Source organism: Phoca vitulina, unplaced genomic scaffold (assembly GCF_004348235.1).
Source record: "Phoca vitulina isolate PV1807 unplaced genomic scaffold, GSC_HSeal_1.0 scaffold25, whole genome shotgun sequence".
In the NCBI taxonomy this organism is placed as follows: Eukaryota; Metazoa; Chordata; class Mammalia; order Carnivora; family Phocidae; genus Phoca; species Phoca vitulina.
In genome coordinates, this window is record NW_022589728.1 from 41,333,617 (window position 1) to 41,361,322 (window position 27,706).

General features: G+C 44.0%; 1 protein-coding gene across 4 annotated transcripts; it reads right to left on the minus strand.

Annotated features, from left to right (window-relative positions):
- Positions 1-480: 480 nt before the first annotated feature.
- On the minus strand, positions 481-19,501 carry TP53INP1 (tumor protein p53 inducible nuclear protein 1). Of its 4 annotated transcripts, none has more exons than XM_032421805.1 (4): positions 19,396-19,501; positions 10,566-10,824; positions 9,651-10,008; positions 481-5,377 (listed from the first exon to the last, which is right to left on the minus strand). In XM_032421805.1, exons 2-4 carry the CDS (start codon positions 10,675-10,677, stop codon positions 5,128-5,130), a joined length of 720 nt encoding a protein of 239 aa, XP_032277696.1. In that variant the 5' UTR covers positions 10,678-10,824; positions 19,396-19,501; the 3' UTR covers positions 481-5,127. The 4 variants fall into 4 exon arrangements, with proteins under 4 accessions (XP_032277696.1, XP_032277695.1, XP_032277693.1 ...); XM_032421804.1 differs by lacking the exon at positions 19,396-19,501 and adding an exon at positions 18,702-18,875; XM_032421806.1 differs by lacking the exon at positions 19,396-19,501 and adding an exon at positions 6,523-6,560 and having other exon boundaries at positions 5,298-5,377; positions 10,566-11,599.
- Positions 19,502-27,706: the final 8,205 nt, after the last annotated feature.

Here is a 27,706-nt window from a genome sequence, read left to right on the forward strand (position 1 = left end):
GAGGCTAAGAACTGATGTATTAAATTCTGTATTTGTTTAACACATATAGGTTGGAGGGAAAAGGTACTCGCTGGGAGTCATCCTCAAATTCACGTTCACTTAAATGATTATTCATTTCAGGTGAAAAATTTAAACATACTAATTTTATACAGATTTTAAAAACAATATTCTTTTTAAAAGATTTTATTTATTTATTTGACAGAGACACAGCGAGAGAGGGAACACAAGCAGGGGGAGTGGGAGAGGGAGAAGCAGGCTTCCTGCGGAGCAGGGAGCCCGATGCGGGGCCCGATCCCAGGACCCTGGGACCATGACCTGAGCCAAAGGCAGACGCCTAATGACTGAGCCACCCAGGTGCCCCAAAAACAATATTTAAAGTGCATATTAAACACACCTTTTGGGCAAGTAAAACTATTAAACAGCAAGTAATTTATTTAAGTTGTATCTAGTTTTAAGACTGTGACCATAAAGATAAAATAAGAGAATCTGACGAATGTGAAGTTGAAGAATATTTTATTTATTGACAGATTAAAAACCACAACTCAAGTAGTGCAAAATGCACCACTGAACCCAGATACAAAGACTTGGTATTAATACACAATGTTTAAGCAATGCTACACTTATTTTTGGCAAAGTGCTGTATTGTTTAGTCTGTGTATAAAACTGACCATCTATAAACCAATCAGTATAAAAATTTCTATAAAAACAGAAAAACAATTTAGACAGTGGCTCAAGAAAACAAGCTGCCATTTATGCATAGATGATGTACAGTATATAATCTAACCAAATGTCCCTTTTGAGTTTTCAAGTTGAAAAAAATGTGTGTCCAGAAATACATCAAGAAGGCACATAGTACAATCCACCATCCTCTCCAGGCTCCGTAACTGATGCCCTGCCCTGGAAAAGCCAATGTGTTCACAATTATACTTGAGAAACAAACCCAAGCCACTTAAAAAAAATAACACACACAGTTATTGATTAAAGTTCCAAACCTCTGGAGGAAAACAACCAAAAAGCAAGCAAAACCACTCATACACATCAAGCTTGGATACACACACATCGAACTCCCCAAGTCCTGATTTGGTTTTTAGAAGTCCACCTAGAAAACAAATATTAAAACTTCAGGCAAATACAGAGCTAAATGGGGCATTTAATAATTATACAATTAAAAAATATGTTGTAAGGAAAATTCTAAATGATACACAAAACATCCACTTAAGCTGCCTTCCTTTGAATAGTAACGTCCCCTCCCACATAAAGGATACTGTTGCAAATAGAAAACGATGTCCTTATCTGTATGCTTTCTAGTACCTCTTTCTCCACCCTAAACCACTGTAATTGGTGTCATATTTCAAGTGAAATTGGTACATGGCAAGGCTGACACCACTGTGTTAGGTAGGTTTTCTAAATAAAGCATTTCATATAAAATTGTAAGCATTAAAATAAGTAGATAAGGATGCCAGTTATAATGCATCAACATGGCTGATGGCAGTGAAGCCATCCGAGAGAGTAGCCCAACTTTTAATAGAATTTAACCAGTATGAATGGGCCTTATAAAATAAAAGATAATTTTAAGGTAACATTACAAACATAGGCTAGTATCTCCAGTACAAGGAGCAGTCTTTTTACTGATTCTAAGAACAAAAATACCTGGAAACTCTTAAACTTTCTCCACTAATCTATTTAAACTTAAATGTCTATCTTCCAGTTGGAATCCTTCATTTTCTTTTTTTTTTTTTTTTGCTTTCTTTTGTTTCCAATTCAAAGAAAATGAGGATAAGATATTTTTTGCTCTTTTCTACTAAGAGTATAGAAAGACAGTATCTTTCCTTGAGGAGGAACAGAAATAGCAAAGACACTCAGATTCAATGAAGATGTAAAGATGACAAACCAGTGTACTACACAGATTGGAGAAGTAAAATCAATAGGCGATGCTGAACGGCCCGTTCAAGTTTTAAGTAAACTGTCTTCTCACTAGAATCAAAGTACTGATACAACAGAGAAGGTATGTCAGCAGGAACAGCCTGCCTGGGAACTGGGAAATTGTACAGGAAATTAATGTAGAGAAAGCTCGCTGGAGTAGAAAGTCAAAAATCCAATCACTGTGCACCTTCTGCAAAAAATTCCCCACCCACCCAACCATATAAATGCATTGCCACAGAAGATAAATAATGGATGGTTCATGTTCAACTTACAGTGCAATACATAATTAGTTGAGAAAGAAAAAGTAATAAACATAGAAAACACATTATAAAATGTTTTATTAACAAAAACACAAACTTGGAGGAACATGGTGCATTTTTAAAAACTAAGAAGCTCATTCATGAAGCACTGCTTGTGTGCACATGTTCCAGACTTCTTCCAAGTAACATTCTATATATCAGTCTGGAAGCTGTCAGAGCACTAAATTCAGAGGGGTCTGATTTCTCACTGCCTTCTTGAAGCTTTAAGAAATATGCACGAAAGCACAATGTAAACCACTAATATTTGCAACAGCAGAAATAATAAACTTATAATAAATTGCATTTTGGCCATGTTTCAAACAACACTTACCAGGTCAACAGCATTCTGCTGTTACTGGTCTGTGTCTTGCACACACTAGGTGCCCAACAAACATCTAATGATCAAGGATGAATTGTGTAACCACTTTCTTCAGTTCTAACATGTGCCGATTTCAGGCAGAAACCTTAGATACTGATACAGAAACCACAGTCTGATAGGACAGATGGCATGGTTAGCCTAAGAAAACATCCCCAAGACTGAAAGTGTTTGCTTTCCAGGTATAAACCATAAAAAACTGGTCTAGATATAAGGCAAACAAAAAGTCAATAACGGATAGAGATGTAAATGTATTTCAGGTATCAGGAAATTTGAAAAAATAAGAGTAAAAAAAAAGACCATTGCTATTTTATATACGAATCTGTTCACGCTGCCAAACAAATTCTCATGGCTGAACTTCGGTAGTTTGTGAGGTACTAACAACTTGCATGTAATGTATGAAAAAAGAGACCCCCATGTATTGAGAGGCTTACATCCAGAAAACATTTAGCTGGTCTATTTTCAAGTTACCAACATATGGCCCATAACAGATATGGTGTAAAACATACACACCTTCATGAAAACTCTACCTTAACCTCTCAACTCTCGTAAACACAAATAGTAACAAAATAACTTCTAGCTCAGTTTGACAAAACTTTACAGACTTGGCCCCTAATTAGAAAACAAATAAATAAAGGGGTAGTGGAACTGGAAAGGGAATGAGGAAAGAAGGGGGATGTAGACTCTTGTTCTAAAGAGACATTCCTGGCACTTCATCATGGCCAGTGGAAGAACAACCTACTACCACCATCTCACGATGCTATCTGACCTCCTCTGACTCCAAACATCCCAGTCTAGGCAGAAAAGAGCACAGCTCTTCATTAAAAAAAAAAAAAAATCTCCCATAGTTCCCTGCACCGAGCTGTTACAGGGTTACTGAAAAATATAATACTTCACATAACTATAGGCTTTTTCCCTTGAAAACTTTATATAGACATGTATTTATTTAATTAGGGTTGCAGAGGAGATGGAAAAATAAGCTATTTGATTACAAAGGGGATACTACCATTCTGTCAGTAGAATGTGCTTTGGATTGTGTATGTTTAATTTAGTTAGAGAAGGACCCGGTGAATGTGGATGGCTCAGCAAAACCCATCACAACTGCTAAAAAATAAAGTGACCGGCTGGAGGTACGAAATAGATTTTTCTCTGTGTTAACTGGCCTCTGTGTGACTTGAGCCTTGAACCCTGGCCTCATTAGCACCAACACTCTGAAGAACAGTTGTGGCAGAAAAGCTGCCGCAGGCCCCATCCCCATCATCAGATTCAGTAGCGAGGCCCTTGGAATTTCACACCAGGTTCGGCTCTGGACAGCCCCCTTCCCATCAGTACACAGTCCTCACAACTGTGAGAGAGGTAAATATTACTACTCCCCCGCTGGTGGAGGAAACAGAGGCCAAAGTGGTTAAAGATTCTGCCTGAAGCCCCAGCTAAAAAAAAAAACAAAAAAAGGAAACTCAAGGGAGCCAACCTGTCACTCTTCCTTTAGACGCTGGGAAAAGACATCACCAGGAGTCCCTCCTCAGCCTTGCTTGCCCCCGGCAGGACAGGCCCCATGGCAGAGGACGGATCACCGTATCAGCCATACGAAGCCTACCTCTTTTCCCTTGGACAGTCACCGATAAGAAGTCACTAAAGTGCCCGGACGAGTACTTCTGAGTTGACAGCTGACAGGAAAGACTCCAAACGAGTTAAATAGTGGACTAAAGGGTTAGTTGTAGACATAACATTTTTCCAAATACAATTTCACAGATCTAACTGAATCCCTCTGCGTGGGAAATGAGCGCTTTTGTCCCACGATACTTGCATGTCTCTGTACCACGTCACACACTCACGTTGGAATTACCGAATGCACTGTTCGCTAACACTTGATATGTACCTGAATTCCAAAATGAACTGCATGGCTAATCTGGAAAAAAAAACAAAAAAACAAAAACCAAACAAACAAAAAACCAAACCTATACACACAGAAATATATCAAGTTTTCTTTCAAGAGAAAGTTCAGCCATAATTCCATTGTATCCATGGCAACTATCACCTGTTAATGCTCATGTTAGTGTGTAAAAATGTATTCGTTATATACAGAAAAGATTATCAAGTACTGGTCAATAAAGTGTATGGCCGACCCTGAGAATAAATTTTTGCTTACTCAAAATATTGATTAAGTAATACAAAATAAAATGAAATTGAAAGATGCCTATTCTCATACTTGGGAAGAAATGTCTTTAGAATGCTAACTCATGTACACCTTAATAGATTTAAAGACATCCCCAAACACCAAACACTGTAACTGTATTGATATGTTTCCAAAAATACTCTGAAAAAAATTTACAAAAACGTAAATGTTAAAAGCAAGGCATTATGTGATACACAGCATATAAATCTGGTTTTCAAGATAGTGTCTAAACACATCGATAAAACTGTGATTGGTCATCAGTTGGCTGTAAAGAAACAGCATCTTCATTGTCCGTCCACACACGTCCACACACATATGCACAAACCAAGAGAATCCAACCAATCTTGAAATTCTTAGTAATTGTACTGACGGGGGCAGGGCTGATGGACAGCCCAGCCATTGTGCTTGACTTGCCTAGAGTGGCAATCCCTGGTAAGATTTTGGCGACGAAGGCTATTTCTGTTCAAAGACTGTCTTTCACTATGTTCTTTTATCCACTGGGAAGGGCGAAAGCTCTTGGGTTGTTCCAGAAAAGCTGTATGAGCTGCAAGAGCTGCAACGTAGCAATGGATGTGCTGCCCCATTTCATCCTGAGTCTCCACCCTGAAACGGAAAAACACGGGGATGTATTAAGTAACAGAGTGTGTTATTAATGAACTTGAAAAAGGTACTTAGTGATTCAATTTGCCACCCTAATTTGTTTATGGCTGAATGAGAGCTTAGTGTCTCATGGCTGACAGACAAGTTTGTACATCGTGACCACACTGACTGACAATGATAGAAAGGAGAAGCCCATTTTTCATAGAGATATGTCATACAATCCACAGATGGTTAATTAGGTAGACTGCATTTTTCTAAAAAGTGCTTTAACATTCTGAGTGAATTTCAATTATGCAGCAAACGGCATTTAGATAAGCTTTTCTGTGAGGGGGACTAACATTTATTGAATACCTGTATTTGCCAACTGTTTTGCAAATCTAATGTATTTAATTCTCACCATAATCTTAAAAGGACAATATTTTAATTGCCAAATTTTACTGCTCAGAAAGCTAAGGCTCAGTGATGTGAAGGTCACAATTACTACCTCACGCAACCAAGATTCTAATACAGGTTTTACTCCAAAGACTGTGGTTAGGAAGCAGGGTCGATACTGATGCATTACGCTAACTGCACCTTCACACACATTTTCTGTCTATAAGTAAATGTTCCAGGAAACTAGCTTTAAATCTATATTTAAAAGAAATATGCATAAGAAAATTCTATTCATTTAGCATTTTTCTGGATAAAAAGCTACCTGTTTATTATAAAAGACAACTCTAAGTTTTTCATTGATTTCGCAACAGGGCACATTTTGGGATGGCCTTTGCATAGTAATGTCACAAAGACCTGTGGAGAACACATCTTAAAATATGGCTACAAACCACATCATTATTCTATGTTTTCTACATTAAAAGCCATCTAATAGAATAGATATAAGCTATATAAACACATGACATGAGGAGTTTTAAGAGGGTTATTTTATACAACAAGGGCAGTTATAGATTGTATCTGTAATCACTAGAGGAAAACACTATTATTTTTTAAGATTTTTTAAAAAATAGAATTAAAAGGGGTCACATTAAGAAGCTGATAGAAAGAAGTTAATATAAAGACAGCAGCAGTTTTTAAAAGGTGGGCATTTTGAGTCCTTAGTCTTCCTGATCAGACTGATAACACATATTACACAGTCTCAAAGGGAATATACTTACTCTGTGCCCGTGAGTCTTATAAGCAGCTTTTCCTGGCCCTACAAATGTTAAATGGTGAACTATTAAATCACTAGTAAGATTTAAAATGCTATTTAATTTTACTGTTAGGACATGGTGCATTTTCTGTAATTAAAACTGGTTTACTATGGGTCATTAAAGGCACATGTATTATTTGAGATTATGATAGCACATAAACCTCATAAACAATACTTACAAAGGCCAAAATATAATAAAACACTCTCTGAAGCCCATCTGAAATTATGAAATACCCTCCTCTTACATGCTTTATGGTAATATCCCCAAGGATAGACAGGATGGAAGCTATCTAACTTTTAAAGACATCATTTATTTCCTACTCAGAAAATACAGATATTTACTAAATAGCTATCCTAATTTTGGTAACACCTGATCTATCTTGGTTTAGTGGTTTTTTTTTTAAATAAGAATTTGAAATCCAGAAATAAAGATGCTAAAATTTTTTTAGTTATTATAAAACTGTGATAATTTGCAGTACTTTCCTATGTTCAGAACGAATTCATAGAAAGTGAAGTGTGTTCTTTTGATCCTATCTATATGGAAAAGTACATATTTGTTTAACTTTCCTATATGTTACATCAAAACAGAGAACAAGATATAAAAACAAACCAGATAGAAAAAAAATGATCATTCTGACTGCACAAAACTGCAAACACATAACCAGACGCAGAGCATGGTCCTGGACTAGATGCTGGTTTGGACAAATGAGGTGAAATATTCTGGACTCTAGTGCAGAAAGCGGAGTATGGTATGGGTAGTAGATGAAGTGAAATTTTACTGAGAAGAAAAAGGTACAGATCATTGCCTAAAGACGCAGGTTATAAAACAGTATATACAGCTTGATCCCATTTGGGTTAAGAATGTGTTTGCGTGTTCGTGTGTGTGCGCGTGTGTGTGTGTGTGCTCACTCATGCATGTGCACGCGGTGGGCACAGAGAGAAAAAAACGACCTAGAAGGATGTGCCCGAGGGGGTTAACAGTGTTCATCTCTGGGTCGTGCGAATGTCTTTTCAAATTTTTACTCTTTGCCTTTTCTAATTTTCTGCAGTGCGCATGTACTACTTCTGGAATAATAATATTATTTACAAAGCTGCTGTACATATACACACACACTTTAAACACTGAGAAGTAAATATACAAATATCAGTATGTTTAAAGTGACTATTAATCATGCTAAATTCTTGAGTGGAATTCCACAGAGGGGGGATCAGAATCAGGTGGGAAGCATTTCTGAGAACTTAATTTGAATCAACTATAAGGCAATTTAATCAACACCATGTCTGAGAAATTTTAAATTTTTGTTGGAATGCCTGAAACACTGATCTCTTGATGAACTTAAAGCGCTGAATCAAGTGCCAGTTAAAGTAACATTTCCCATCAAAGATCTTACCCAGTATAAAGCCAGGTAACTATATAAGCAAATTGTTTCTCAGTTTGGTAAAGGATATGTTCATCCTCATAGATTACAAAATTACTTACAGTATTCAGAGTTGTGAGTGCAGCAAACTCTGGTAAACTTAAATGAATGAGCTGCCTGGGTTTTGTTTGTATTTGGCAAACAGGAAATAGCAGAAGATATATACAATGATCCACTTAGTTGAGTTAGAGCCCAAATAATCTAAAAAGAGGCCCTTTGGATTACAGGGCTAACTACAGGAACATTCTGAACTGCTCCAAAGATTCCACGTCACCTGTAGTGCTGACAGGTATATAGGGAATTAGGGCCAGCATCCTCCAAATACCGTAACGCCATAGGCACATTCCACTAACATGCACTGTGAATAGCCAGACGTTGGGGTGATTAACATGGCCACGGGCTTTATTTTAGCAGGTGGAAGCAATCTTGAATATACTCTCTGGATAAAGGCCATAGAATGTCTGTAAGTTTGCTTTGGAACATATCAGTCTTTACTGACCAGGCATTCGCCCTGAACCTTTCCAGGCCCTCAGCCTATCTGCCATTCAAACAGAGCCTTTCAGACCAATTAGGACTTCCACATAACAGGAAAATATTGTTTGGGTACGAAATCTTTTCTCTGTAAGGCAGGAAACAACTCTTTGGGCAACATGTTTCAGTAAAATTGCTATTCTGCTTCATGTTTAAGATTTGTCAAGTTTTCGAGGTTAAGTGCCATTTGATGTGACCCAGCTAAGACTACCTGGAAGAAAATAAGAGTTTTATTTTAAGATATACTACTCTTGGGGCGCCTGGGTGGCTCAGTCGGTTGAGCGTCTGACTCCTGATTTCGGCTCAGGTCATGATCTCGGGGTTGTGAGATCGAGCCCCGCGTCGGGCTCTGGGCTGAGCGGGGAGCCTGCTTAAGATTCTCTCTCCTTCTCCCTTTGCCCCTCCCTGTTCGCACGCTCTCTCTAAAAAAAAAAAAAAAAAAAAAGATATACGATTCTTGTTGAATTTGATACCCCAAATAACTCAATGTATAAAGTGCCAGTTACACTGAGACACATAGCAGAAATGCGTCTTTTCTTCTCTGTCACTAGCAGAGTACTATAAATCCAACAGCTCTCCATTATATAATTGGGGCCATGTTCTAATGAATTTTTTTGAAAATCTAAAATGAACATGTTTTTTCATACCATCCACTACCTTGTGCACTATGCACGTGCTTTCATAAATCTCTAACAAGATTACTTTGCATCTTCTAAAAAATCAGCTTTGACTTGTAGTAGAAATAAATAAACTGCATGCCAAACAGACTGCTTGTGGACAGAGTAAAATACAGTTAACCCCGGAACAATTCAGGGGTTAGGGGCCCCAACCCCTGTGCAGTTGAAAATCCATGTGTAAGCTATGACTCACCCAAAACTTAACTGCTAAGAGCCTCCTGTTGATTGGGAAGTTTACCAGTAACATCAACAATCAATCAACACATATTTTGCATGTTATAGGTATTATCTACTGTATTCTTACAATAAAGTAAGCCAGAGAAAAGAAAATGTTATTAAGAAAATCATAAGGAACACAAAATACATTTACAGGCCTGTACTCTGCTTATCGAAAAACTTCTGTGTGTAAGTAGACCCATGCAGTTCAAACCCATGTTGCTCAAGGGTTAACTGCACTCGCAACATACCTGGGGCTACTTGGGTCAGGACATTCATCAGTCCCACAGCTAGCCTCACCGATACCAGGGCAGGAGCTATGCACGGCATAGACAGACATGCTGGGATGTTCAATGAGAAGGTTTTCCAGAGGACTGGTTTCCACCTTGAGAGTAGTTAATCCACCTGCAGTAAAACACGGGGGAGGGGTGATAAACCAGCTCTCCTCCATCGGACAGGACTCAAACTGGAGCAAGCAGGAATCACTTGTATCAGCCAAGCACTCAAGAGATGCAGGTAAACAGGAAAAGACTGGAGGGTGCTCAGTACGTGACTCTTCACTGATGGCTTCGGCTTTGGCTCCCGCTGCTGAGAGACCAGCGCAAGCGTCTACATCATAGTCCACGTTCGTTGATGCGGTCCCACGGGAACAGGAGTATCCCGATGGTATCACATTCGGGGCACAGAAAAAGAAGAGACGATACTGTTAGCTGATGTTCACATTCCTCTTTTCGTTTAGGTGAGACACAGAACCATTTATATTCCCTCATAATGATTATAAAATGATTTCTGAGCACCCAGTGTGTGTGTAGTGTGGTGTAACCCTGCATCAGATGGATTACGGCGGCTTTGGGGAATGGTTTTGAAGACTGTATCTATCCTGCTGAGTAAACGTGATGAGCAATGTGGGCCACTGTTCATCTAGCACAGGATTTCCTATTAAATTGCATCTGATCTGAACAGCGTAGGAGAGTTGCCAAACTGGAAGATCTGACGTCAATCAATTTCACTGACTGATCATCTGGCACAGGATGTTGCCTGCAATTTTTTTAGACAAATTCTTTTCAGGCTTCAAAACCTTCAGAGTTACTGGTTTACTTTTGCAAAAACTGAGACGCGGGGTTTTCCATTTTTGCTGTGATGATTAACAGCTAAGAATACCTTACCTATGAAGTCAACAAGAATCCATTCATCATCTTCTTTCTCACTGAATTCTGGTTCTTGGTTGGAAGAAGTACTGACTTCACCCACAAACATTTTATTCAGTCTCTGGAACATGGTTAAGGCAAGATTGAGACTTTGGCGGGATGTCTTTACGGCTGAGATTTCAAAATACTGTCTTCAGTCAGCCTGATGGCACGACAGGAGATTAAAGTGCACAAGGTGCTTATTCAACTTAGGCGAGAGCAAGAAGAGTCATTATCCCTAAAATAAAATAGGAAAAAAAGGTTATTTCCAATCAGCATATATTTATACAATATGTGTGTGTGGTTTCGAAAGCGTGTACCCCCACACACGCACACACCCCTTTAGAAGAAAGCTCAAGCCTTAGCCTGTAGCTACAGCCGTTCCCCTCCCACAGGTGTCACACACAAGAAACGCAGTACCTCTTTATTGATAAACCATTATGAATTGAGTACTCAAATGCAACCTGTAAATCAATGTGAAATGAAAGGGAGGGAGTTGGTTGTTTTTCACATCTGTGCTTTTATAAGGGATAAATCTGACTCATGTAGTTCAAGCTGAAATACTGCTTTTCTATAAGAAGAAGAGCAAACACCAGATATTAACGGTCTTGCTGTATGACATTCAACCGCCCAGAAGCTGCCGAAGGAAGCCTGCAACAGTCCTGGATGACCACCAGCTTTCCTTGGCTCATTTTCTCTTCTGTTCTGTTCTTCTATATGACTGTAAGCATACCTAATTCCATTTAAAAATCAGTAAGTACAGCATAATCGTACAGTTGGCACAGAGAAATTTACACTGTAGAAAACTGAGGAGGACAGCAGCTAGCCCTGGAAACCATTCACCGTGTGGCGGCGGGCAGGGAGGTGCTGTGGTCAACACGCCCGGGTTCAAACGCTGGCTCTGCTGTTTGCGCTCCATGTGAGAGAGAAGTCATGCTACTTCAGTTGGCAATATTCTACCTCATGGAGTTCTGGTGAGTTCTTTTTTTTTTTTTAAGGGAGAGCACACCAAGCAGAGGAGCAGGGAGGGGCAGAGGGAGGAGAGAGAATTTTTTTAAAAGATTTTATTTATTTGACAGAGAGAGAGACAGCGAGAGAGGGAACACAAGCAGGGGGAGTGGGAGAGGGAGAAGCACGCTCCCCGCTGAGCAGGGAGCCCGATGCAGGACTCGAACCCAGGACCCTGGGATCATGACCTGAGCTGAAGGCAGACGCTTAACCGACTGAGCCACCCAGGCGCCCCAGGAGAGAGACTCTTTAAGCAGGTTCCATGCTAAGCCCAACGCATGTCTCGATCTCACAACCCTGAGATCATGACCTGAGCTGAAATCAAGAGGCTGATGCTCAACCAACTGAGCCACCCAGGCGTCCCCCGGTGAGTTCCAAGTGAGGAACTGCAGCCTTGTCTGATCTTAGTCCAGAATTCCAGATTTATATAACCATTTCTCCCTGGTTACCTGATGGCCATATCAAACCTAACACATGCCAAAGAGAACTTCTAATTCCCCCCCACAAACCCACATACACTGTCCTCCTTCCCCTTCTCAGCAACAAGCAGCAGCGCCCAGCATTTATTCAAGCAAAAACCCAGCAGTTACTCCTTCTGCTCCCTCCCCAAGCCCTCAACCAAACTTTCACCAAGTCCTGTTGACTCTAGCTGCACATGTGCCTTAAATCTGCCCGCTCCTTGCCACCACTTTCAGCCTAGTTGAAGCCAAGCTGGTGTCCCCCTGGACTCTGCCGATCGCTACCTCCCTGCCGGTCTCCCTGATCCTACTCTTGTGAAATGGGATAATGCAGGCAACCTACTTAGCAAGGCACCTGGCACAAAGTTCTCAGTCAATGTCAACTATTATTCTACAAATATTTACTGAGTACCTACTGTGCATCAGGCAGAGTGCTAAGCACAGGGGAGGCAGGAGTGAATCCGGCCCTCCCATGGCAAGTGTTAACAACCCAGTGTGATGAATGCCACGGAAAAAGAACGGGGTGTTCCCCAGATCTAGGCAGGGAGTGGTCAGGAAGGACTCCTGCAGTAAATGACTTTGGTCCTGAGTGGGTAAGATCAAGAATGCAGGAAGCCTATCGATGAGTGAGAATGTGGCCCCTTCTGTACGACTCAAGATCCAGATGACGGTCATGACAGCAGGCTGGGGTGCTAAGCAGGAGCCAGATCCTATAGGACCTTCTAAGCCAGAAGTTACGTACAGGCAGGGAAAAGTCAAGGATGACCCTCTACCAGAAGCCAGTGGGGGGGAGGGGGATGGTGGGACCATTTAGTGGAAGAGCCATACTGCAGAAGGTGGAGGTTGGGCACTTTGGACATGCTGAATCTGGGAATCTGCAAATCACGTGCTTGGTGTTGTCTACTAGGCAGCTGAATATATACAGGGCTTTGGAGTGCAAGGACATGGTCTCAGCTGGGGGCACAGATTTGGGAGCTGTCAACACAAAGGGGGTAACAGAAATCATGAGTAGATGAAACCATCAAGGGATGGCAAAAAGCATCCATTAAATGATACTCTTTCTCGGGCGCCTGGGTGGCTCAGTTGGTTAAGCGACTGCCTTCGGCTCAGGTCATGATCCTGGAGTCCCGGGATCGAGTCCCGCATCGGGCTCCCTGCTCAGCGGGGAGTCTGCTTCTCCCTCTGACCCTCCCCCTTCTCATGCTCTATCTCATTCTCTCTCTCAAATAAATAAATAAATAAATCTTTAAAAAAAAAAATAAATGATACTCTTTCTCATGAGCAGCAGCCTTGAATCCATAACTTCAGACTCTTGACCCTTCACTTTCAAAATGATCATCATTTTTAGCTATAAATGTAGTTATAATCTGTAGTAGAGGAGACTCTCGGTTGAATGCTTTATGTGCAAATGGGACTGCTACAACTCTCTGGCACGCTACTAGGAAGGTGTAGTACTACAAATGTGTTCAAATAAATGACATTTGAACACTTTTGTGGTCACAATCCGTCATCATCAGCCATTAATTATTAAAAGAGAGTAAACAGGAAATGTTACTTGCATAACCAGTCTTCCAGAAACCCTTCTGGAAAGCAGCATGGCCAAATCATGAAGGCTGGAGCTCTAGTACAGAATTCAAATTCAGCTTTATGTTCCACGTAAGAGAAGTTAGAAGAAAAGCGGGCTTGTGTAGTTTGCTTGACCTACGCTAGTGCCATAGTTATAGCCTAAAAGATGAGCTATCAAAGTCTGATGTAAATAAAGGTTTTCAGCATATAAGCTAGGAGGGAAAAAAAGATACTTAAAAAATCTTCCCCCCATTTCTCTTAAATTATGAAGGCATATATTGGCCCCAAGTACAATCTAGTGTCTGCTGGACCAGTTGAGAGAATAATCCCAATTTTCCAGAGTATAGGGCTGGCCTCAGTCCCTGTATCAGCCAGGAAGCCAGAGCTGCAGGGTGTAAAGCAGAGTACCCCACAGAAAACCCCTGCTCGTTCTGAATGAGCACCTGTCCCCGAACTGTGATGCCACATGAGGGTAAGTCACTGGGGCCCGGGCCAGTTAAGGGGCAGCTACAAGGCAGAAAACAATGCTGGTGCCATTGTGGCTGGGCAGCTGTGGGTTCCCAACTGCAAACTATTCCCCCTCTGGCTACAGCTCCAAACCTATGTGATAGAAGCCAGCTTATGCCTAGAACATATACAACTCTGCCACAGGAAAGGTGCCTCTGGAGGAACTTTCCACAGGGCAGCACAAGTCCATCTTCTTTTGGTTTCCTGAAGTCAGAGGCTGCCTTGAGATATCCCATATCTCTGGCAAGGGCAACCAACCTTGGGTGGGCAGAATATTCAGGAGCTCAGCCAGGCAAGGGGAGAGCTCATTCTCATCTGTCCTGAGTCAGGGCTCGTATTTACATGACACACCTGTTGAGGCCCCGTGGGAAGGACAAAGACTAGTTTGAGGAGAGGTGGAAGGAGGGCTGGCCTGGGCACCAGCAGGAGAGGGTTCTGGCTCTCTCTCTACCATAGGTGGCTGGAGCTAAACAATCTAACCCTTCTGAGCCTCAGTCTCACCACCGGAAAAATGGGGAGACTGTGTTGGATACCTCTTTACTCTCCCTATAGACCTCTAGCACAATGAAGAAGTGGCGTTGGACTAACTTTGCAAGGTTCCTTTGGTCCTGCTTTCTGTAGGAATCAGAAAGGACAAGGAGCTGTTGGGAGAGCCCCCAACATGCTAAAGTTGTTCAGTGAGGTGGCCGCAAGGCACATCAGGTGAATGAGCACTTGAAATATGACTTGTTTGTCCAAAAATCTGAATTTTAGATTTTATTTAATTTTAATCCATTTCAAATTCAAATTTGAAAGCTGACAATTGAGCCAATTTTTGGAAACTTTCAAGTACGTTCTGAACAACTGATTAACTATTTCCAATGAAAATTTTACATATGAATTAAGATGTGATGTGTTTAAAATATACCAGAATGTATTTCCAAAGACTTAGTGCCCCCTCAAAAATAATGTAACATATCTCAATAATTTTTATATTAATTATATGTTGAAATAAGAAGTAATTTTGAAATATGTTAGGATAAATAAAATGTATTAATAAAATTAATTTCACCTATTTTTCTCTCTTAATGTGGCTACTAGAAAATTTAAACATACATATAACTCACATTATATATTTCTACTGGACAACGCAGTTCTAGAAAAATCTCTAAAATCTTGATAGCCTAACCCTATGACCCAGCAATTGCACTACTGGGTATTTACCCCAAAGACACAGATGTAGTGAAAAGAAGGGCCATATGCACCCCAATGTTCATAGCAGTAATGTCCACAATAGCCAAACTGTGGAAAGAGCCGAGATGCCCTTCAACAGATGAATGGATAAAGAAGATGTGGTCCATATATACAATGGAATATTACTCAGCCATCAAAAAGGATGAATACCCAACTTTTGCATCAACATAGATGGATCTGGAGGAGATTATGCTAAGTGAAATAAATCAAGCAGAGAAAGTCAATTACCATATGGTTTCACTTATCTGTGGAACATAAGGCATAGCATGGAGGACATTAGGAGAAGGAAGGGAAAAATGAAGGGGGTGGGAATCGGAGGGAGAGACGAACCATGTGAGAGTATGGACTCCGAGAAACAGACTGAGGGTTTTAGAGGGGAGGGGGGAGAGGTTAGCCTGGTGATGGGTATTAAAGAGGGCATGTACTGCATGGAGCACTGGGTGTTATACTCAAACAATGAATCATGGAACACTACATCAAAACCTAATGATGTACTGTATGGTGACTAACATAACATAATAATAAAAAAAATCTTGATAGCCTAACCTCCCAATTACCCAGAGACTGGCCCTACCCAGTCACTGCTATCCTTCACCTTCGCTCCTGCCCAGGAATGGAGGCTCCTAATGGGGCTAGTTCTATGTGGAGCTGTAAGTCAAAGCAGAGCCTCAGACTTCACTTCTCACTACATGTCACAGACATTTTTTTTTAAAGATTTTATTTATTTATTTTGACAGAGAGAGACAGCGAGAGAGAGGACACAAGCAGGGGGAATGGGAGAGGGAAAAGCAGGTTTCCCACTGAGTCGGGAGCCCGATGTGGGGCTCCACCATGACCTGAGCCAAAGGCAGATGCTTAACGACTGAGCCACCCAGGTGCCCCACAGACATTTTTTTTAAATTTAATTTTTTTTAAAAGTAAACTCTGCTCCCAACGTGGGGCCCAAACTCATCACTCCGAGATCAAGAGTCTCACACTCTACTGACTGAGCCAGCCAGGCGCCCCGGTCATGGACTTTTTGATATTTACAACTCTAGGGCAATGATAAAACCAAAGTGAAAATTCCAGAGAAAGCATGTGTCCTAAGAGGACAAATTTACAAATACAATTCTGGAATTTAGCAAAGAGGTAGAGTCAAAGAAGGCCAGGGAAGGTGGCACTGCTATTGTTTGGGGCATCTGCAAGCTTTCCACAGTAACTAACCAACCTCAGCCAATCTACCAGGGCAGTCTCACCCCAGTGGAGAAAAGAAACAAAGTATCTGGGCCACAGCATTTCAAGAAGGCAGCTTTGTCCCTGTTCTCCTGGCTCAAAATAACTCACAGACAGACAGACACACACACACACACACACTCTTTTTCATTATAAAAATTAAACAAAACTACATTATAAACAGTTTAGAAAATAGGGAGAATAATTATTTCACTGCCTTGCTGCAATCACTGTTAGCATTTTATGCATTTTCTCCTCCACATAAGGTTTCTTTTTATCAGGAAGTCTAGTGAATGCACAATACTGTATCCTGCTTTGTTACTTAACATTTTATCATTAATGTTTTTCACATTATTACATGAGTTAGAAATGCTCTGGGCAGCGAAAGGTAGCTAAATTTAATACTTATGGGGAAGAGCATTCTAGTTTGTGAACTTAGAAAAGGCGTTGCTAGTCTGGAAGAGCTTGTTAGTATAATTTATTTTCTTATTTTTGAGACACACAAACAACCAACAGGCAGTGTGGCTCTGGAGTTACCCTGCTGTGTTTGAAATCTTGGCTTTGCGACCTGCAACTTGTGTGAACTTAAGGTATTTAGTAACCTTTAGGTGCCTCAGTTGTTTTCATCCCTAAAATGGGGAGGAAAGTGCCAATGTGAGGATTAAGCGTGTATCCCTCAGAATAGTGCCCGACACAGAGCAGGCAGCCAGTAAATATTAACTCAGAATATTAAATATAACTTGGAATACTTAAGTCCATTCCAAGCCAGCGGTGTGACTATAAGCCACTTAGTACCTTTGGGTCTGAATGTCTTTATCTGCAAAATGTTTATATAATAATTAGAGCTACAACCTACTGAATACTTATTGTATGTGACAGAGAGCTGAGGTACTTATTTGTCACATTTTACTAACAGGAAACTGAGGCTCAGACATTAACTAACTTGCTCGAAAGTGACCGAGCTGGTCAGGGTTGGAGCGAGCATCAGAGTGTAAATCTGTGTGCTTCCAAGGGTCTCGCTTTTCCCTGCACACGACTGCTCAGGCTCCTTCCAGCCTCAGCTCTGCTTTTATGAACTTCAGAGAACAGTGCATTTCAGTGGGTTTTGGCTGCCAGTAGGAGGCTCCAGAAACAACATTTTTAAATTAAAAAAAAAACAAAACACCCACAAGTTTGATGATCTAACTTTAACTGTGTGTACGGTTGTGGCTTCTTGACACTCAAAATATCAGGTGACTAACCTAACACATCTTCACTGAAAAGCGGCCTCAAAATGATTTTTCTCTTTATATCCCACCCTCTCTATTTTAGAAAAATAAATATGCTGGTTCAAGTAATTTAGAATTGATTTTAAACTGCAAAAAAACCAAGCCAAGAAAGTTGTCTTTGCTTGTTCTGCTTCTACTCAGCCTATTCCACTGGTCACAGGGGGTTATTCTCCCAGAGACCCACCACTGTCTGCCCTGAACGGTGAATGACAGTGGACAAAGACAGCAGTAAGTGGTCATTCTTAGCCTGTTAACCTTCAATTTTTAAGGTAGAGCCATTCCCAAGAGAAGTATGAGGGAGCAACCGAGTGAGCAGGCATTCTCAGAAAAGAACAAAAGACAGGATGAAAAAACAAAAGAGACGTTGGTCATACAAATTAATGAGGTCCCGGTTCCAGGCAGGGGCCTTTAAAAATTATGCTGCCAGTTCAGAATTATAGTGGCTGTGACTTAAAATCAAACACTTCCCAGGGATTTTCACATCTGCAATGAACAATGTATTTCAATTACCAAGCAAATGATTTCAGGGTACCTCGTTATTACCTCTGTTCAATGACCCCATGGGTCACTTTCTCCTCCCCTTTTCCAAAACTACTCTGCATTTAGAAAAGGCTCTTTTAGCAACAGATGCCCAAATACTTGGGGGTTACAGATGGAAAGGGGCTCTTCCTTAACCTCTCCTAAACTGGAATCAACACAGATGCTGATGAAAAGACGAAATTAGGAAATGTAATACAAAACGAGGAATGCCCACATAAAATTCATCTGCAACTTTGAAAGGGAAGACACCATTTCCTTTTAATTGGCTGTGTGGCCTCGAGTAAAAGAACTTAATCTCTCTGGGCCTCGGGTTTCCTACCCACCGGGTAATACAGCCTCCTTCAGAGGGTCTCCGCGAGGAGCAGCTGGGAGAACTGATGCACGTAAAGCCCGCAGCAGAGTACACGGCACAGCGTAAGCGCTCAGTCGGCGTCAGGGAGCAAAACGGTTAGGATTTTACCCTTGACGGACAAGTACAGCGCCCCCTCCACAGGTGCAGCCTCAAAGAGCGAGGTGTAAGATCAAGCAGGGTCAGGGGACATGCAGCGGACAGGCGGACGCCCAGGGCACTTGGGCGCTGGTGGCCGCGGAAGAGAGGAGGGTTCCCGGCGCCGCAGGGCCCTCGGTGCTCCGGGCGCGACCCGCTGCTGCGAGGGCGGGCGGGGGAGGCGAGGAGCGCAGGGCCGCCGAGCGGGCGGAGAGGGACGCCGCGGTGGCTCCTCCTGGAGCCCGGAGCCCCCGACGCCAGTCCAACGGCCGAGGGCAGGAGGAGGAGGAGGAGTGGAAGGGAGTGAGGAGGAGGAGGAGAAAGAGGAGGAGGTCCTGCCGCGGCCAAGAAAACAGGCCACGCTCGCGGGAGGAGGCAGAAACCAAACACCCACCCGCCGCCCAGCGCCCCGCTCGTCCGCCTCCGCCCGCACGCCGGGGCCGCGGGGCCGCCCGGGAGAGGAGGCGGGAGGCGCGGGGGGCGGCCGGCCGGCCCGAGCGGCCCCGGGCGGCGGCCCCGCCCGCACTTACGTGGGCCCGACCGGCAGCGGAGACGAGCGGAGACGGGCGGCCAAGGCAGCGGGCGCGTCGCTCGGCGGGGCCCGGCGCGCACGGGCGCGGGGCTGCTGAGGTAGCTGCGGCTCCCCGGACGGCGGGCGCGGCGCGCGGGGCGCAGAGCCGCTCCGCCTGTCCTGTTGCTGAACCACTGGCCGCCGGCCGCCCGGCTCGCTCCTTTTGTTGTTGTGCTGCGCTCGGAACAGCTGATCGGCCGCTGAGCCCGCCCGTCGGGCCCGCCCGGGCGGCCGCCCCGCCCCGGGGCCGCGCCAGGCCCGACCCCACCAATCGGCGGCGCGGGGGCCCCGGGGCCGCCCTGCGAGAGGTTGTCACTAACGCACGTGACCTGGCGCCGAGCCGGGCGACGCTCTCAAGTTAGAAACAAGCCCGGGCAACAAAAGCCGGGGCGCCGGGGGGCGAGAAGAGGGGCGAGCGGAAGGGAGGGCGAGAAGGGGGTGTGTGTTGGGGGGTGGGGTGCCGGCACTGGGGTGACCGGGAGGGCCGGGGGCCAGCAGAAATGGGAACCCGCAGGAGTGTGAGGAAGAACGGGAAGGGTGAGAGGAAGAGCCCTGACCCCAACGACCCTTTGCCCGAGTAAGGGGCCGAGCGTTTGGGGCACAGAGGGACGGAAAGCAGTGTTTGCTGTGAGAGGAAAATTAAGGGCGTTGAGAGTGATGGAGGCCAAAGACCCCAAGGGGCCCGTTCAGGCCAGTGTAGGGGTAAAGCCTTAGTCGTGGCCCTGTAAAGGCAGGTCCGCTTCTTGGCCGCCTTGAGAAAGAAAGTCTGGCTCCAGATACAGGGGTGCTGGCCCACTTAACCTCCTTTTTGAGCCAGGCCCCATCACCCTGTGGTAACTGACACGGGGAGCTGACTGAACTTGCCTACAGCCTCAGGATCCTACCTACAGCAGGCAAGGCGGAAGGGGCCCTGAGACCAGAGCCGAAGGCAGAGAGGTCCGTGGCCTGGAGGGCCCTGTCCTCCAGCAGACCTGAAGAACCCTGGAGGAAGGAGAGCATGGAGAGCTGCTTCTTCCCCGGTCTCTGCATCCAGGCTCCCATGTGACCCGGGGAGGTGATGACCTCTGTCTTACTGTTTACATACCTGCAAACCGTTGGCATTCACACGGGGCCAACCTGCTCACCGGTTATTTATAGTGAGAAGAAAATGAGACAGTGGGCTGGAAAATGCTTTCCAAACCAAAGCTCTGTATGCGGATAGATGGATTAACTGTGTCTGGCAGAGGCGAGGGAGTCATGTTGATGCATCTCTGCTCTCATGTGGATCCTGTTTTGACTGAGATGCAATTCTCTGACCCAGGGTGAAATTTATAGAAACCACTGACAGGTATATCCTACAGTATCTGAAGGACTCTCACATTCTGACCTTCCCAAGAAGCCTGTGGTCAGCCCATTTCCAACAATATTGGTTTTAAAGGATGTAAATCGAAGTGCAGTGATTTGTCTGATACCCAGAAGTAATGACCAAAATATGGTGGCCATCTTACTTTTTCTCAGGAGGTAGACTGAGGCTGTAACTTGGACTGGACAACCTCATGGAATTAAGTGTGCTTTACAATTTAGGTTTTGGCAAATCAGGCACACCCTCATATTTTCTCTCAAATGTTATTGCTATCCTTGGAGCTCCATAATCTCGTCCTTCTTCTTAGGTATCCTCGAAGAGACCATCTTCCCATTCAGAACAAAGGCATGATAATTCTAAAGGTCTAATTTTTAAAAAGTCAAATTGAGACCTACTTTTTCCAATTTGATAAGGTTTATCAACTGTTAAAGGCAAAATGTGAAAGCATACAATACTTTGTTATGATCGAGAAAACAGTGTGAGGTAGCTGATGCTTCCAAAAAGGGTCACAATATTTCTTTCATCATGAGGTGGAGACTGTTTTTCTTCCCCTTGAATCTGGGCTGGCCCTGGACTGCTTTGATTAATAGAATGTGGCAGAGATCATGTTCTAGGATCTCTAAGACCGGGCATTAAGCAAGCCTGACAACCTCTGCTTTGCACTCTGGGGAAAGCCGGCTGCCACATAAGAAGAGACCACCATGCTGTGAGGAAGCCCAAGCTAGCTATGTGGAGAGGCCACACGGAAAGAGAGACATGCCTGGCCAGCCCCTAAATATTTAGCTCATCCTAGCTGAGGTACCAAACATACAAGTGAGAAAGTGCTCTAGGAAGTTCCAATCCCAGCAGACACCACATGGAACCGAGATGAGCCATCCTCACTGAGCCCCGTCAAAAGTGCAGAATCACGAGCAAATAAGAGATTGTTGTTTTAAGGCACTAAATGTTGGTGTGGTTTGAAAAGCAGCAATAGATAACCAAAACACAAAGCTAAGCAACAGAAAGGCCCACGGCAGACAGATCAACCTTCTCTAAACCCCACAAAGTGGAATTTGGGGCATAAAAAAACTTCTTATCTTATCTCAGGGGTCATTTGCTTTCTGTTTACTCTCTCAAGGATTTGTAATCTTCCTACCTGGTGTTTGTTTATCCCAGTAGTGTACCAAGGGGGTGGAGGAGGGAGCGTGGGAGAAGTCTGCCCCTATGAGAAAGTGTTCGATCACCGTACATTGTTTGCAGCTGCTGGAGCATGAAAATAATAAAAAGCAGACTGACTTTTAGTTAGTTTTATTATTGTTTTAAAATTTTCTACAGGCGCTTACACACACAGAAATTCGCTGCTTTTTGCCTGCGCCGGGGGTGGGTCGCTCCCACTGCCTCCCTCCTTGCTGTGCCACTGGTTTACATCCGTACATGCAGTGAGCCTCGGAGTCATCTCCACAGCGTCAGCTGTCTGAGCACAACCAAACTGTCAAATCACACAGCTGCTAACCAGCCTCTCGTCTGTCGCCTGACAAAGACCCAGCCAGGTTCCCTGCCTGGGCAGACCCAGCGAATCCAACCACCCTTTAGTTCACAGGATAATTCTCAGTGGGTTGCTATAGTACCCACGTCCAGGCTGACTCCCTGCTGTGGGGGTGACCCTTTCCCCATCTGTCAGAGTCCTCCTGTCCGTTTTCCATGGAGTTCAATACACTCCCTTATCTACCCCAACAAAAGGGATTCAACCTCAAGTTTTGTTCTGAAGGACTACAGGGCAGGACCACATTTATGCCAACATCCAGAAACAATACAGTTAATACCCCCGTGTCCTGCTTACAAAGGCAGGCTGTGGCCATTGCCCTGCCAGGGGCGTCAGGGCTGCTAAAGAATGTTGTTTCCTACCAAGCCACAGATGGGGAACCCCATTGGGTGGCTACTCAGGGCAACCTCAGAACAACAAAGCAACAAGTAGACCAGTCTGTACTGAGAAGAATCTAAAAGTGAAATCTACTCAGGTAACTTACAATCTGTCCACCAGCAAATACAGTCCCCTGGGCTTTTACCATCCCTCCAGCATGTTGTGAAATGTTTGAAAAAGAAGCATTTCTGTTGAATTGCACTTTACAAAGAACAATCACATGGAATTCCGGTGAAATCTATTATCTAAGAGAAGGAAAGAAAGGGTCTCTCTTGGTCTCCAGAAAGCCTGGAACAGAAGGAAGCAAGAGGTTTGGTGACCTCTACTTTCTGAAATAAAAACAGAAAACAGAAATCTAACTGGGCTGCCATTACCATCTCAGGAAGAAGTCAGAAAGGATACCAGGGCCATAGGTGTTATAGCTTTCCAAGACCCTGGAACCTGGTAACTCTTGCATATTCATCTTTTTAACCCTCTATCCACATGGTGATTAGAAACAAAATCCTTAAAATGAAAAGAGTCTGTGTTCTGGCTGAGGTACCAGAAAGGAGAAGGGGGGGTGGGTCTACCCCACTCAGCAGCCAGTATTTGGGGAGAAGAGCCCTTGGGGGCCGTGGTGTCAGAGGCCAAATTGTGAGTGATCGATGACAGCCTCCCAGACCCACAGTGCTTTCTCCAGTTCCTGTAAAGTCCTGACTTTAAAGGTTTTTTTAGTTTCTAGGTGAATGCACAAATAAGTCTCCAATTATTAAAAATTATATTGAAACTTAACTGTACCACAGAAAGGGAGGAAAGTGAGCCATCCCTTAATGCATGTGGCCTAGATACATGATACAGAATGTCCCTCCATACACCATCCCAGCCCCTAGGAGCCACAAAGCTTGAAGGGACCGGCCACGTGGGGCAGACCCAACCCGGTCCTAGGGCAGTTGCAGTGGTTACCTGAAGTCTGTGAGCAAAGATCTCTTACGGCTCCTGCTGCCAAGCTACCTCTTCACTCACGAGCTACTTCTAGGTCACTGCCCAACGGTCGTCATGTGCCAGAGGCAGCCTGAGGTGGGGTCTGTAACCATGAATTGCTGTATTATGGGGACAGCTTCAGCAGCACGTTTCTTTCTGCTCTTCTCAAAAGGATGCCTCAAATAATATGATTGCTACTTACATAAGCTACACACCGCTTACATAGTCTTCCTATTTAAGGAAAACTTATTTATTGGGTTATTCTTTTTCCTGGAATTAACCACCTTAAATATCTATTACACTTTGCAAGATTAATTTGTGGTCTTAAATGTCCAGATTGTTTGTGGTTTTGGCAAAAGACCTAAGTACGTTGATAATCTGAGGCGGGAGGGTTTTTGATTTCTATTCTTTTGGGGCCTCTTCTCCTGCTTTACTCCTCTTAGGAGTAGTCATTTCTTCCCTTTGTAGCTCAGACAGAGGGAGGACATGAATACGTAGACCTGTAAAGGTTGAACACCATCCACCCATTCATTCAGGCCTGCTGTGTTCACAGCATCCATCTAGTCGTCCAGTAATTATTTAATGATCACCTCCTCTATGCCGGGCACCAGAGACACCATAGCGAACAAAACAAAGTCTCAGCCCTCAAGGAGTTTCCATCTAGTGGAGGAGATACAATAAGCGAGTAAACATATAGTGTAATGAGTGCTGCGAAGAAAAACAAAGCTGGGTAAAGAGGTAGAGAGAGACTGGTGGGGAGATAGGATGGTCAGGCGGGCTTCTTTGAGGAGGTCGCACTCGAGCAGCAAGAACAGAAGGGCATGAGGGGAAAAGGTAGCCCAGGCAGCCAGAAGAGCCAGTGCAAAGACTGGAGGCAGAAGAGATTTTGTGCCAGAGGAATAGCGCTTTTCTCGAACTACACAGTGTCACTGAGAATCGGGTGTGACCTGGTATCTGTTGGTTACCTGAGCTGACCCACAGATCTATGAGTTGAAGAGGACTGGCCACAGCACTTTATTTATTTATTTTTATTTATCTTGAAGATTTACTTATTTAAGAGAGAGTGTGCATGCGCATAAGTGGGGGGTGGGGGGCGCCGAGGGAGAGAGAGAGAGCCTCCAGCAGACTCCCCACTGAGCACTGAGCCTGACATGGGGTTCGATCCCAGGACCCTGAGATCATGACCTGAGCAGAAGGCAGGCACTTAACCGACTGAGCCACCCAAGCGTCCCAGAACTTTAAACTCCTTTGCAGTCTTTTGGGTTTCTGCAACACTTCCCGAAAGGCATATAGGTCCCTGGGAAATAACTTTTCATGTTTATCATAACATGGAACTAAATTTCAGACCCTGAGAACAGGTCTCACAGAATGGGCCTCAGGTAATCAATTGTGTTGCATGCTGGGAAGGCAAAACGACTTTGGAGAATGTGCTCTCTGGTAAGGAAGGGAGAGGAAATTGTGGAGTTCCTGCTCTGTATCGGGACAGGTACTTACCGAGTCCCACGGTGTCCTCAACTACAAAAGAGGGGAAAATAATATCAACTCAGGGAGACAATACAATCAGAAAAGTGTCTGGGACATGAGGTATTCAATAAATGTTTATTTTCACCAGCACACAGACCTTTTTCTAAGGATTTTATTTTAATGGTTTTGTTTCTAATCACCTTGTGGAAATGGGATTTTTTTTAAAAAGCAAAAACCTAAAGCTTAAAAGCTTTAATAGCTTCTCAGAACTTGAGCCTAAAAAACCAACAAGGTTAAGGACAAAATACTCTCATCTTCTTTAATAAGTCTATATAAGCAAGAACCACAGAGGTCTAGACCCATGTTTGAATTTGTCCTTACCTAACTTGCGTTTCGTATCATCTGAATGTTTAAAGCCAGAGTTTGGAAAATAAGCCCTTCCCCAGCACACACACTGATACACCTGAGTTACTTTACCTGCTCAAACACAAGTGCAATTGAAACCAATCAAGCATGGAGGCCATAGCGTCCATAATTAAGAATAGTATTTAAAGTGAGAAGCAGTTGTATCTAACGGTTAAGAGCACTAGTTCTGGAATCAGACCTTAGTGCAGGCTATCTGACCTTGGATTTGACCTCTCTTAGCTTTAGTTTCCTCATCTATAAATGGGAATGATAAGATTGTCTCTATTAGGTGGTTCTGAGGATTAAATGAGATCATGCATATAAAGCGTTTAATATAATGCTTGGAACTATAGTATGAGCTTATTAAAATGTTGTAAGTGTAACCTGAGAGGACTGAGTTCTACAACCTTCAGGAGAGTGATATGTAAGACAGTGGGTCAAGGAAGGCCTCTCAAGGAGGTGGATTTTGAGCCAAGCCCTGAATGATAATAAAGGAGCAAGTAAGCTCTGTGAAGCTCTAGCCAGTGACTTGTGACAGAGGCAAAAGGAACGGTGAGTGTGAAGGCCCACCATGGGTGTGCAGAGAGGTCCAGCAGTGGGGCTGCAGGGTGAGGAGGAAGGGGAGCAGGGGAAGGAGAAGAGGTCAGAAAGGTCATGAGGAAACTTGCAAGCAGGGATGAGAAGTCTGGATCTCATTCTAAATGTGACAGGACATGAGAGTTGGTACCCTGGAGTTTCAGACATGTTGAGTTTGAAATGCTCTTTGGATACCAAGGGGGGAAATGTCTTGGGCAATTGACTATTTGGGCCCAGAGCTAAAGGGACAGGTGGGGGCTGGTGACATAAAGGTGTGACTTACCAGCTTGTTAATATTTAAAGACAGAACTGGATGGAATGGGCAGGGAGAGGCTATAAACAGAGAAGAGGGCTGAGGCCTGGGCCTGGGCCTCGGACATATAGAAGAAAGAAGGATGGGGCTTCTGGGTGGCTCAGTCGGTTGAGTGTCTCACTCTTGATTTTGGCTCAGGTCATGATCTTAGGGTCCTGGGATAGAGCCCTGTGTCTGGTTCCGTGCTCAGAGGAGAGTCTGTTTGAGATTCTCCTTCTCCCTCTGCACTCCCCTCTCCCCCACACCTCCACTCTCTCTCTCAAATAAATAAATAAGTGCATTAAAAAAAAAAAAGGATAAGGAATATTCAGCCAAGAAGACTGAGAAGTAGCAGCCAATTAGGAGAGTGAAAAATTAGAGCGAGGTGACCTGGAATCTAAGTGCTGAAAAAGCCTTCAGAAGGAAATTGTGACCAGGTGCGGAGAAGCCGAATCTGATGAAGGACAGGGACGCGGGCCCTGGAAGCCGCAAGGTGGCGGTCGGCGGGGGCGGTCAGGTCAGTGGTAACCTCGGAGGAACAGTTCTGGGGGATTGATTGGTGGCTACGGAATTCTGATGAGAGAAAGGAAGGTCACAAGAAAGCGAGACAGTGGGAAGAGGAAGCAGAGACAGAGGCCTAAGTGTCTAAGTTTGCTGGGCCGCCATAACAAAGTGCGCAGACTGGTCGCCTGAACGCTGGACGGTTATTTTCTCACAGTTCTGGAGGCTGGATGTCCAAGATCCGGGTGCTGACAGAATTGGCTTCTCCCGAGGCCTCTCTGTGCGGCTTGCAGACGGCTGCCTTCTCCCTGTGTCCTCACATGGACTCTTCCTCTGTTGTCCGCGTCCCAGTCTCCTCTTCAGATTGGGATTGGAGCCCACTCAGACTGCCTTGGTTTAACCTAAACCTCTTTGAGGGCCCTGTCTCCAAATACAGTCACCTTCTGAGGTGTTGGGGGCTAGGGCTTCCACATATTAATTCTGGGGGTGGGGGGTGACACACAATTCAGTCTGCAACACTAAGCAATTCTTTTTTAGGAATTTTGTTGTGAAGGAGAACAGAGCAAAGGATTGGGGCGGAACTAAAGACCGTCTCTCCGAATGGGGAGGCAGGGAGGTTTTGTGTTTATGTTGGAGTTTTACTACGTGAGAAGTTCTAGCCGCTGGTATTGCTGATGAGAATGGCGCGGTAGAGAACCTGAGACTTGGCTGCAGGGGAGAGGGGGTCATTTCAGAAGCAAAGTCCTGGAATACCAGAGAAGGGATGGGATCAAGAGGTGTTAAATGACTTACCAGGTCACTGACTTGTGAGTGGTAGGGCTTGCACTTGA